This window comes from Chroicocephalus ridibundus, chromosome 2 (assembly GCF_963924245.1).
Source record: "Chroicocephalus ridibundus chromosome 2, bChrRid1.1, whole genome shotgun sequence".
NCBI lineage: Eukaryota > Metazoa > Chordata > Aves > Charadriiformes > Laridae > Chroicocephalus > Chroicocephalus ridibundus.
The window spans coordinates 58,332,595-58,345,240 of NC_086285.1; the positions used below are offsets into that span (position 1 = coordinate 58,332,595).

The following is a 12,646-nucleotide window of genomic DNA, read 5'->3' on the forward strand; positions in this document are numbered from 1 at the left end:
CAGCAAACCTAAAGCTTTCTTGTCCACAGCCTCTCAGGATCCATTTAGACAGCAAAAGCTATCCAGATGCCAGCACTCATATCAGTGCTGCATTTTGTGCTTGAATGGCTTGCCGCTATGAAACTTAACTGAGACAAGTGCTTGAAAACCCTGCCCAAGGAACAAAACCTACATTCAACCTGCTGTACTCCCCATTTGCCTCCCTTGACTCATCATCTCTCCTGAAAGTTTCCTTGCCTGATAGTTCATTACCTCACATGAGTGCATGGTGGACAACCCTGTCCAGAGCTTAAACAACACAAGTTATGACTCTGCTATACCTCATGCTGTCTAGGCCAGCCAGCTTTGCAGATCTACCTGCCCCAAATTTTTTATCTAAGCTGTGTATCCATGCCATCAAGATTGCTTCACGACTTTGGTCGGTAGGTAGACTTTGTATTATTGAAGGGCTTAGGGTCACCCACTGGGCATACTTGCAGACCATCACTCAAGTGAGAAGGAAAGGTTACTCATTTACCACCACTGACCTTCTGTTCTCTGTTTTAGTCCCTGTTGAATTTTCAGGAAGCCAGGAGATATGCTTGATCCCCTTTTGGTTTCGTATGCAACCCTGGTAGTTGGAGTGGAGTAGCAGTAGTAAAACATGGGACAATAGGTGGATGGAGATGCCACTGGGGGTACCATTAAGGCAAACAATCACTGATTAACAGTGTTGCATTTGTGTGAGTGTAGATGGAGACAGCACATCTCAAAGAAGGTTTATTAAAGGTTAAATAATCTTCCTTTTCATAATGGACCCCATGAGGCCCTCTAAGGTTGCTACAACAGACTGAGCGAACAGCATTGTTGCACAGATCTTTTAACAGCCCTACATATTTTCCATTCTTGAAAATGCTTTGTTTTACAGATCAGATGCCCCATTAGTATTGTTATGATTTCTTGTCATTCTGACATCAGTTGCATTTTATCCCTTGTGGTTTCTAGTGTTGATTTTTTTTTTTCAGTTCAGCAACAGCTTAATCCTCTTCCCATCTCATTACAGTATGAGAAAATTGAGATTGCTGGGGGGACATTAGCTAATAAACACATTGCCTGTAGTTCCCAGACAACTGATGCATTTTTCCATCTTTATTTAATGGGATGTTTATTCTCACGTTGAAATATCCAGGCTATAGCAGTGAAGAAATTCTCAACATGCCACAGATAAATTCACACTGAAGGAAAGAAACTCCAGGAAATGGTTACCACTTTAAATGAAGAAGGAAAACCCCCATTAGGCGACTTACTTAATCTTTTTTGTTTGACTTAAAGTTGAAATGTAAAACCTGATTCTCCACTTGCACTGGTTTTATATTTGTCCCACTGACTTCAGTGGAATTAATCCTAATTTACATTGGTATGAGAAGAATTGGATCACCGAGGTCTCATTATTCCAGACTGTAACCAATGACCTGGTAGAGCTCTTTATTCTCTGGCTAAGGGTTGAGAGATTGTTCACAGCACAGACGGGAAGATAAGACAAAGCAAAAATTAAGTGCTTCAGACTATTTCATTCCACGGGGCTCGTCCTCACAGGCCACAGGGGATGGCTTTGCATTTCCATTATGCCACAGTGTGCTTGGAATTGCATTCCCCAGGCACTTTCTCCAGAGTGCTAAGAGAGCTCACTGACAGTGGCTGGATACACAGCACACTCCTGACAATGATCAGTTCTAGTACTTAGTCTCTGCCAATATCCCTTTCCTCTCCTCATCCCTTTTCTTTTAACACTTAGGGAGAATAACCATGTTTTCAAATCAAGTGGCTGCTCTGTAGAAGAAATTAGTGGTAAGCAAAACAGAGGGCAAGCAAGCGCTGACAGGGGGGCACAGACATTCAGCCAGAGCATCTTTTTTTCCATGTGCAGTTTACTGTACCGCCTAATAAAGACTCTGAAACAAAAAGTGGTTTGGTGTATTACATATTTATCTATAAATTACAGCTGGGTTACTCAACCTCAGCAACAGCAGGCAGCAGCTGTTGGTTCTGTGCCTGGCCATTAGGGGAGAAGCACCATCACCTCTTCTTCCCCCACCTTGCCTCCACACCACAGGCTCTCACTTCCCCGGGGGAGGACTCAGACTGCATTTATCTGCCCCACACCACTGACATTCCACAGCTTGCAGGCCATCAGCGTTACGCATATCACCACTAGGAATCTCTGTTTCAGTTCATTTCCACCCTTGTGCACCACACTGCTTATGTTTACCATGCTCTGTTGCGCCGTGCCTGTCTCTTCAGAGTCCCACCCTGCTCCATCTCCTCATCCTCTCGTGGCTTCCAGACTCTCCTAACAAAATCTTACTCATTTTCTAACCCTGATTCTGTCTGTACAAAGTTAGGCCATTTCATCTGATCTCCCTATCTCCTACTGATGCAATTCAGCCCTGTCCTCCTCCCCTGGCAGATGTGATCATCTGCCCAGAAGACCTTTTCCTTCTGTCTCCTTACAAACCATTTGAACGCAGCTGGGAAAGTTACCGCGTTAATTTGACAGTGTTTCATACTTATCATGCTCAGGTCTGAGGCAGCGCAGACTACGTTTAGCTCCAACAGGATGTGTTTAGACTTCTAACTATCCACTGAAATCAATAATAAGAGCCCAAATAGGAATTCAAAGCCTAAATGTTTCGTTGACGCTGAGCTTTGGCGCTATAACAATACTCTGAATGAACTTAACCTTCCTTAATCCTTCCATCGAGCCGACATTTGTCCTTTCACCGTGGACCGCAAACAAAGAGTTTGCATTTACAAATGATCCATCTTTCAGGAAAAAAAAAATAATCCTTCTGAGCTCCTGAGTTCCCTAACACAAAGCATTAGTATCTTTGCTAAGGGGATAAAACTTCACTCTTGATTGAGAAAAACGAACAAAAAAGCATTTGATCTGATTGACACAGCTATTCTGGTTGCATTGGATAGTATGTTTAATCAATAAGCTTTGTCCTTTGGAATACTAATGCTTATCTTGTACTTGCTGCTTCTCAAAATACTGTTTGCTATAGAATTATTTGTTTAATATGCTGGACAAATACCTGACTCCACCAAGAAAGCCTGAAAGTCACAGAGTGTGAACAGCAGGGCTGTTCTTTGGCAGCCCAGGTAGGGTGGCTTATAGATAATCCCTCCACCCTTCATTTCTTAGCGTATCTGTTCAATATGTTATATTTGCTTGGAAATGGTGTCTGAAGTGGCCACCGATATATAGTGACTACGACTACTACGGACTCTGATTTGGAGGTCTCTGAGTACAATCCAGTAAGAAGTCATTCTGTTTTAGTTCAGTGACTTTTATTTAATATCAATTGTTATGGAAAACTGACCTCTTCATGTGCTTGCAGATATTAATGAAGATTAAAATAATAGCATCTAGATGTCTTGTAATACTTAAATATAAATCAGGTACATTTTTTTTGACTAGTGCTGCTCAGCTCAATAATATCCTTCCATACAAAAATTTAAGTTGTAGGAGGTATAAATATTTACATTATTATTGGAAGGAGGGCTACTATGTCTGGTTCATCTCTCTAAACTTCCACAGACTCCTACTGAAGAAATAATTATTGAAGATGGAGGCACTGGGGGTACTATGCTACTGAATTTGGAGTAGGTTGTTAAAACTTAAGCAAGTCCTGACTCAGATTTCCTTTAAAGTTTCATTTAAAGTCAGTCACAATAAGTAGTTATCAGTGCAAGTGATGAAAAAAATTAGTCTTTATTCTGGGAAATTGGATTATAACTTAACTATTATTCTGACAAGAGACTAGACCTTTGTGTAAACTGCTAGACGGTTAGAAAAAATGGTCATGGTTTTTCATAAAATGTACCACACTTCTTAAAAGAGGCATAGGATCTTTAAAAAAACACACCATAGATAAACAAAGTGCTTTGAACAAGATACGGAAGCTGCAGAAATATGACATTATGTTTGTCTTGGCTGGTTATTGCTGCATTCATGAATATTTTTTTCTACCTGTTTTTAAATGAATAATGCTTATGTAGTTTCTCAACAGATATCAGTGATGATTTTGGAAGGCTGAGACATTTACTGAATATTTTATGTAATTTAAAAGGACTTTCTTTTACTTACTGACAAAGGCTATTGCCATTGACATAACTATAAAAAACAGAATCTCAAAATATATTTGAAGTGATCCTACACTTAAAATACAAAGTTTGGAAAACAAACACAAATTTTACTAATTTTTAATAGCACCTGTGAAGGAGGTAGTGGCATACTTTAACAAATACAAAATTGTAGATGTACATAATTATTTACAGTCCATGCAGAGAAGCACATGAGAATATTGTATTTGTTTGTTCATAATAGAGTTGTTACCTGCTTCACACGCAGCCCTTGTGGAATTGAGTATTTCTCAATAGCATTAGAAACAACTGTTTCAATATAAACAAGAAAACACTCAATAAAAAGCAGTTCATAAGCACTATATTCTTTAAAATTATTCACCAATCTGGGTTCAAAATAAATAAGGTCTACAGCATACACGCATGTATATGTACCGTGAGTCACCCCTAGGAATTTTTGTACCTGTTAATCAATTTGAGAAAAAAAAAAAATTGGTCGAGGAGTGGCAGTCTCAAAAATAATGTATGCTTTTATGTTTCAGGAAAGAGAGATGGCCATGTAAAAGAAATATATTAATATTGGCACCTCCACTGAGAGAATGATGGCAATATTATTGCAGAACACCTAAGAATCCACAGAGAAGAGGGATATTGTGAATATTCCAGCAGCAGTGCAAGTCTCAATCGGGTAAAATAAAACTTCATTAATGCTCCTGGAATTATTTTGTTTTTAAAAAAATATGTATTTGTTTCTATGCACAGATTCTGGGCACTCCGGAGTATTAAGCTCTTTGTATCTGAAGAAAGAGTGGAAACAGGACGTGAAGGAAGGGGCTGGTTTTTTACCTAGGGACCTCGCCTCTGACAAAAGCCTTATCTCATTTCACTGTTGTGTCAAACCAGCACAGTGCGTGCGCCCTGCCTGCCTCGCCGACGAGCTGCAGCGCGGTGGATAGAAAGTGTTCATTTATCGCCTAGACAAGCTCTAAGGGGCTCTGCTGCAACTTGCACTTTTGCCGAGAAAATGCCACATGCTGGGCTAAGTTCATTTGTACTCGAACTCCATTAAAGCTAATGGGCTTTCCCTGGGGATGAAGATGGTTCCTTGAAGCTAGGCGGAAATGAAAGAAGACATCACTTAAGGGAGCCGAGATACGACTGAAATGAAATCCAAAACCGTTTATTCCTGGGTCAGGAGCAGGTTTTCCTTTCTCAGCTTATCTCTTGGCCTGGAAAGAATTTTATAGCATAGGGTATCCATACCCTTATCTAGGCTGGATAATAAACCATGCACTGGGAAGCATTGCCTCCAGACTGTGCGGCTTCCTCTTGCTCCAGCCCACTGCTTCTATCTCGCTCTTCCTAAAGTGCCTATTGGATAAAAACAGCGTTAACTTTTTATTTTTTCCCTTTCTTGCCCCAGCTGAAGCGCCTTTTTTTGAGGGAAAAAAAAAAAATCTAATGCTTTCTTGGTTCTCAACCTAAATTCAGTACTGATGTATGTGTTAATTAACTGAAATGTATTTGATAGCTGGCTCTTGCCTAGGCATATTTGATAGGGGGCCACCAGCTGAATGTGCAGGCAGTGCTGGCCTTCAAGCGTGGTAGTGTCTAGGTTGCAAGACTCCAAATTCCTCTCCTACCTTTTCTTTATGCCTTAGTGTTCTTTGAGTCCTCCCAGAATTTGTGCTATCAGGGTTTCTGCCTGTCTCCAGGCCGCCAGAGCACCCCTGTTGGGAAATACAGCAGCGGCGTGGAGCACCTGTGCTCAGCACTGAGACTGATTCATTTGGTGTCCCTAAACAGGTCAGGCTGTTTGGCACCTCCATGAAGAGTCAACCTGTCCCAGTGTGTCTCCAAAATGCCAGCTTCTGTGATTTGGAGCCTTTTTGAAGTGATGCCTGACTTTGTACTTGTATGTTGAGACAACATGAGCTGATCCATCTTAGATGATACCCAGTGTAGAATGTGTCTTTCTCTTTACCCCAGATGTAAGAAAGAGTGACTTTCAGCTCAGACTATATAGACAGACTTGTGTGTATAGTTGTCTCATTCGATCTTCACTGTTGGACAAAGTGATGGTCGTGACATCTCCTTAGACATCTTCTAGCAAATTCAGTCAGGGATGCGAGTGTTCATCTGAAAAACGCACCTCACAGCTTCAGACCGGTTGACATCAAATAGAGACAAAGAGGTATCAAAATCAGTGGTCATTCAGGAAGGACTTGTACAGCCTGCCTCTGAGTACACAATGTCACGCAGTGCGTGGGACTTTGTTAAAGTTTACAGTCACTTCTTAAATGGAGCGTATGACCTGGGCCTGAGAGGACATATGATTAACGTTGCCAGCTGGAAGCCACTCCTAAACTACCCCAAAGGTCATTGTATGGAAGTAATAACCACCTGATGACATTTTGCTGGGCAACTTGGCAGCAGGAGGTGGCAAGTTTCTTCCTTGAAGACTATGACAACGAGGAAGCAAGGAGCTGTGTGTTGCATGGCTTGATGTACTAATTGTGCACGATGTGCTAATCGTTTTTAATTAGCCCACCCAAAAAGGATGGTGGGAGGGTACACCTCCTCTAGAAATGCTGCTGGGAAAGGTCTGTCATTCAGAGAGAAACAGGAGAAGGTAAAAGAGTTCCCCCCTTATCTATTTTTATATTCTGCTGAGGACTAAGTAGCTAGATCTCCTAAAAAGCAAGGGCAGGAGACCTCGATAAACTCTGATCCCTCCTAAAGAACAGCTGTGCCTCCTTCCCACTAAACACAGTGTCTAGCTGTGCTAAGGGTGGGAAAGGGCTTGGAAAAGGAGGCTCAAAGCACCAGGAAAAGGTGGTGGTGAAGGAAGCACCCAGGGCATAACTACACCAGCCCCCTGTCACTGCTGGAGTTGGTGAGCACCTCCACTCTGGTCTAAGACCAGCGAGGTCTCTGAGGTCCTGAGGCTTTTATAAGCTCTAAGGTCTCAAGACCTTTATAACAAGATGACCCAGGGCTGTTATTAAGCACGCTGAGGAAATGAAGGACCGGGGCGGGGGCACAGCCTTTCCTCTGAAGTGCCCAAGGTGCACCCTGTGGGCAGGGGGGTTAAGCCTGTCCACGTAGCTCCTGTTCCCACGCACGAGGCTGACGGAGGCAGACAGAATGCTTTGTGTTGGAAGGGACCTTCAAAGATCATCCTGTTCAACCCCCCCTGCTGGGGGCAGAGACATCTTTCACTAGGTCGGGTTCCCCAAAGTCCTGTTCATCCTGACCTTGAACATGTCCGGGGATGGGGCATCCACAGCTTCTCTGGGCAACCTGTTCCAGTGTCTCATCACCCTCACTGTGAAAAATTTCTTCCTAATGTCCAATCTAAATCAACCTGCTTTCAGTTTAAAACCATTGCCCCTTGTCTTGTCACTACAGGTAGAAAGTCCCTCCCCAACTTTCTTATAAGTCCCCATTAAGTACTGAAAGGCCACAATAAGGCGCCTTCTCTTCTGAGGCGCCTGCTCTTCTCCAGGCTGAACAACCCCAACTCTCTCAGCCTGTCCTCACAGGAGAGGTGCTCCAGCCCTCGGATCATCTTCATAGTCCTCCTCTGGACCTGCTCCAACAGCTCTTGTGCTGTGGACCCCACAGCTGGACGCAGTGTTCCACGTGGGGCCTCAGGAGTTGGGCAGAGGGAGGATCATCCCGCTCCACCTGCACTTGGCCTCGTTGAACCTCAGGCAGCTCACAGGGGCCCGCTCCTCCTCCTCGGGGCCGGCACCCGAGACACCCCGACCGCCTGCTCACCCCGCCCTGCGGACCCCGCACAACCCCTCCCGGGGCAGGCCCGCTCGCCTGTGGAACCAGAGCAGGACGGTGCGGGGGGGGGGGGGGGGAAGGTCGACATCACGGGCGCCGTGCGGGCGGTGCGGGGCCGACGGGGTGGCCGTTACCAGCCCTCACGGCCGCGGTTAATCCCGCTCCCCCCGCCCCCCCCCCCGCTCTCCACCGCCCCCTCCCGGGGCGGGCCGACTCTTCTCCCCGCCTTCAGCCGCGGCGGCGCCCTGCCTCTTTGTGCCCGAGCACCGCGCTGCCCCTCTGCCCCGCCTTGCCTCGCCGTGGCGCTGCCCGCTCGGCTCCGGCCGCCGCCGCTGCTGCTGCTGAGGGGATCGGCGGGTCAGCCCGCCCTCGCCCTGCTGCCGGGGGGGGCTTCCCCGCCCCTTCCCCCGCCCCGCCGCTTTACCCGCTCCTCGTCCCCCTGCTCCCGACGCGGGTTTCTTGCCGCCCCTTCCCCCGGGCTGTCTGTCAGCCCTCCCTGCGCGCTGCCCCTCCGCGCCTGTGTCCCCCCCCGTCTCCCCCGAGCTCCCCCGCCGCCGGGGATGGCGCCGCTGACAGCGCCCGTCCGCGCCTGAGCCGGGAGGAGGAGGAGGAGGAGGAGGAGAAGGAGAGATGAACCGCTTCCAGCCCGGGGTCGCGCTGCTGCTCTCGCTGCTGTGGGAGGTGAGGTGGGGGGAGCGCGGTTCTGCCCGCCTGCGGCGGCTCCGGCAGCGCCGGGGCGGCTGGTTCCCCCCCGACAGGGCGGCGGGGGGAGACTGGGGGTAGTCATCCATCAGTCGCGACCTGGAGCCCCGCGGGCGACGGGGGAACAGCCTTACCCAGCCGGGTTGGGGGGTGGGGGGTGGTGTTACAGTATTAATTTTGGGGTTAATGTCCTTGCCGGGCCGGGCTGGGCTCCGCAAGCCGCGGGGCAGTTGGGCGGTCGGGAGCGCGGGGGAGCGGCGGGGCCGGGCCGGGCCGGGCGAAACCCGGCCGTGTTGCCTCGGGAGGCTGCCGGGGTGCAGGAGTTACGGGTGTTGGCAGCGACCTGGCTTACTTTCTCCTTCATGTTTTATTGCGGGAGCGGCAGAAAAAAGATTGTCCGTGGTGTGCGGGAGCCTCAGAGTAACGCGGGACCTGTAGGCAGGGGCACAAGCTGTCGGGAGCTGTCTCTCCCTAATGAACTGGGTAGCGCTCCCAGGGGCACGGAACCTGCGCCTTTCAGTAAGGGTTAAATGGAAGGTGTGTGTGGTGTGTGGTTTTTTTTTATTTTTTTATTTTCATTTTAAGTATCCTTCCGTGGACAGAATGTACATTGCGAGGTAGATGTGCGGCGGCATCAGCTCAGGAGGAGCCGGCACCGAGCAGCGTGGTTAAACTTCTCGGAAAGGCTCAGTAGCGCAGCTTTAATAGTTACAGCAAACAAACAAAAAAAAAAATTAGTAGCTGACGTTAATTGGAGGGGGGATTTGTGCCACGCAGTTATGTCATGGGGCTGGGAAACCAGCTCCTTTTTTAGCAGGCAGGATCCATAGATATTTTCTTGGTCTCTCGGTCTTTGGTTCAGCCTTGGGGTTGGGTTGGGGCCAAGCTGGGGGGCATGGGTAACCCCCCCCGGGACAAGTCCATGGCGGGCACGCTGCCATGTGCAGCTCCCGGCGGCAGGTTTGCCACCACGCTCCAGTCATCAGCAGGACACGTGCGGTGGCAGCGTGCCGGGGTGACTTCGGGAACGCTGGTGAGCTTGTCTAAGGTACGTCTTTACATTCACAAAGCCCAGAGGCAGTCTAGCTGAAGGTGTCAGAGGGGTGCAGAGCTGTGTTGCCTCTGTGGTGGAGCAGTTTAGACAGAAAATGAATATCACTTTTAAAAAAAACAAAACCCAACATACCATCAAACCCATATACGGAAACCAGAGTGCTGGCTGTGTAATTATTGTTTTCAGTAATGGATATAATTCACGAAAATGATGTTTACTACGAGTTTATGCCACCTACATAGATGAACGATTTCTGGTATGTCACCCACTATGTCATCCAGCATCATCCCATTAAAACACTTAGATCAAAATCACCATTTAATGTAAATAAGTATAACTCTTTTCAAGTTAATTGGGCAGCGTCTCATTACCCCAGCTGTAAATCTGGCCCAGAGCTGGGCCCGCGATTGCTCCTTGACTCTGCAGAAGCTGTTCAGAAAGCACGAATGGCAAAATGTCGATTAAGTGAAATGGGCACCAGCATTTCCCAGAGGGAATTTGTTCATCTGAGAGTGTGAAAGGCTTTGCCCCTTCAGGATCTGTTTGATTAGATGTATCTGCTCTCTAACGCATATTCCGCTGAGAAAGATCCTGTGTGCCTGAAAAAAGTAATTTGCATAAATCCTCTTTGGATGTAGTCCATGTTGCTGTTATTTAAGCTTTTATACTGGTTTTAATGGTGGGATTTTTTTTTCCTTTTTATTTTAATCTAGAATGTTGGTTTTGCCATCTGGTTTTGTGGATTTTTTTTTTTCCTTTTTGGAAGCTTTGGATAGCTTTTTAAATTAGATGCTATGTAAATAGGAAGTATTACAAATTGTTTTAAGTTGTACTCTATGGGGAAAAAAAGGCACAGGAACAAAACGCTGGGGGTTTAAATTACTGAATCGGAGACAGCTGGTTGTTCAGAAGGTTTTTGGTATTTGAAACTTTTGCCATCTTCTGCACGAACTTCCATATTGGCTATTACATGAAATAGCATTGTTACAATTGTTTTAAGTCTATTTGCAGCTTTGACGTGATCTTAGTTAATATTTAACACAGCATGAGCTGAGGAATATAATTTTCATTCAGCGTTTTGCAAAAGGCTTTGACTGTTATCCAAAAAAGGGGGGGGGGGCATTTAACTCTAAAGAGAAATTTGCAGTAGTTTATTGATGTTTAAAGTTCTCTGCCTAAATTACCCAAAATACTTGTTGCAAGACCTTCATGTATTTTCTGTCTGTGTGCATTTGAAAACACAGTTTCTGGTTATGTTGACAAAAGGAATAAACTCCTTCACAAGTAAAAACAGACATCAAATTCTAGGTGGGTGTGAGTTTGGATGTGGGGAGTGTTTCTTTGTGGCTTTTGGGTTAGTCCTAGTCAGTCACTGACTGTGCCATGGTCCCGTGGGGAAGTGATGCAAAAGAGGGACTGAGGGGCAGGAGAAGGCTCTTGTGTGTGCTGATGGGTGATTTCACAAAGGGGACTGAAGCTATTGCTATCAAAACAGGATTTACACGTAAGAAATTGCTGGCTTTCGATACTAGGATGCTGGTCCTTTTTCTAGAAGAGCTTGAGATACACTAGTTACAGAAGCGCCCAGAGCACTGTGGTGATAGGAAAGAGGGATTAATTCTGAGTTTTCTTGTTTGACGAGGGTGTTCCACCATAACCACAAAGACTTCCCATAATGGAAGAAAAATCTTCAACCCCAGGAGCCAGGAAACTCTGCTCTGAGAAGACCTTGTTGTTAGGGGAGAAAAGCCAAAGGTGCCGTGAGTTTTGCTCACAACTTAGTCACAGTTGGACAGTTTAACATGTAAGCTAAAATGAGGAGCTTCTAAGGTGGATAACTTGACAGGTAATTTTGGTTCTTGCAGGAAGAAATGAACACCGTTGAACCTTCATCCATCTGTCTTTTTGAAATTAATTTGGCTACTTGAAGGTAGCAGTGTGTTATTAATGGCAGTTGCCTGAAATGCCCTTTTTCACCAGGAGCCTGGATGTCTCGTAGACCCGTAGTACTGGGGTATGGGATTTCAACATTCACGAATAGCCAGCGGTCTGGCTCGCTAGCATAGCTCGTGGTTCCACTGACAGGATTGTGTTTTGTCTCCGTTTTGTATGAATAGATAGCTCACAATTTTATGGAAGGCTTTGAGGAGGGTCCTTAAAGTGATATCTCTTTGGGGTATATATCAAGTTTTTCTGCTTTTATTTTATCAGACAGCCTAAGGGCTTTGACTGTCTGAGCTTAAATGTGACTTTAATGAATAGCGTTGTCTTTGGGATGGGGAAAAAAATAAAACCAAACAAGCAGCATCCCTGTCCCCTTGATGATGAAGAGAGCTTATTTTCAGCCTGAAGGAGGGTACCAGAGTACCTCTGGGTGGCTTACTTCTCAGAGTTAGTGCTTGCTTTTCCTCCCACAAGCTGTAGAAGTGCTGGTTGGAAGAGGGCTGGATGGGGGAGGCTCAGCTCAAGGATGGGGGAGGCTCAGCTCAAGGATGGGGGAGGCTCAGCTCAAGGATGGGGGAGGCTCAGCTCAAGGATGGGGGAGGCTCAGCTCAAGGATGGGGGAGGCTGAACAGAGCTGTTTAAGCCCAGTAGAGGACCCTGCCTGTGCTGCAGTGGTAATAAAGAAGGTGTTTTATTGTTACTGCTGCTGAGTAGCTTGCTGGTGGCCTCAACTTTCAAAACTGTTGAATAATTTTAGGTGCCTAAGCTTCTGGTTGGCCCATATGGTGTGTCCAGAGGAACCTAGGAGCTAATGCAACTGCCTGAATATTTAAGTCAAGCTTTTTAGGGCTTTGTATTAAGATAAGCTGAGGCCTGTGGTAGTCGCTGTAGGTGGTGTGAGGTGTGGGTGAGAATCCCACCACGAAGGTTTCCACATAGCTATACAAAATTCAGATCATTGCTTTTGGAAATACTAGCATTGATATTTCTACATGCTCAGTTTCTCATTACTAAGAATTATAATGT

The 12,646-nt window shown here is 46.2% G+C and overlaps 1 protein-coding gene across 1 annotated transcript in view; it reads left to right on the forward strand.

Annotated features, from left to right (window-relative positions):
- The first annotated feature begins 8,163 nt into the window (after positions 1-8,163).
- The window catches only part of VOPP1 (VOPP1 WW domain binding protein), a 67,434-nt gene continuing 62,951 nt past the window's right edge, over positions 8,164-12,646 (forward strand). Inside the window, exon 1 of the mRNA XM_063325630.1 lies at positions 8,164-8,601. Coding sequence (XP_063181700.1) covers positions 8,551-8,601 — 51 coding nt within the window. The 5' untranslated portion in view covers positions 8,164-8,550. The remainder of the gene's footprint in view (positions 8,602-12,646) is intronic.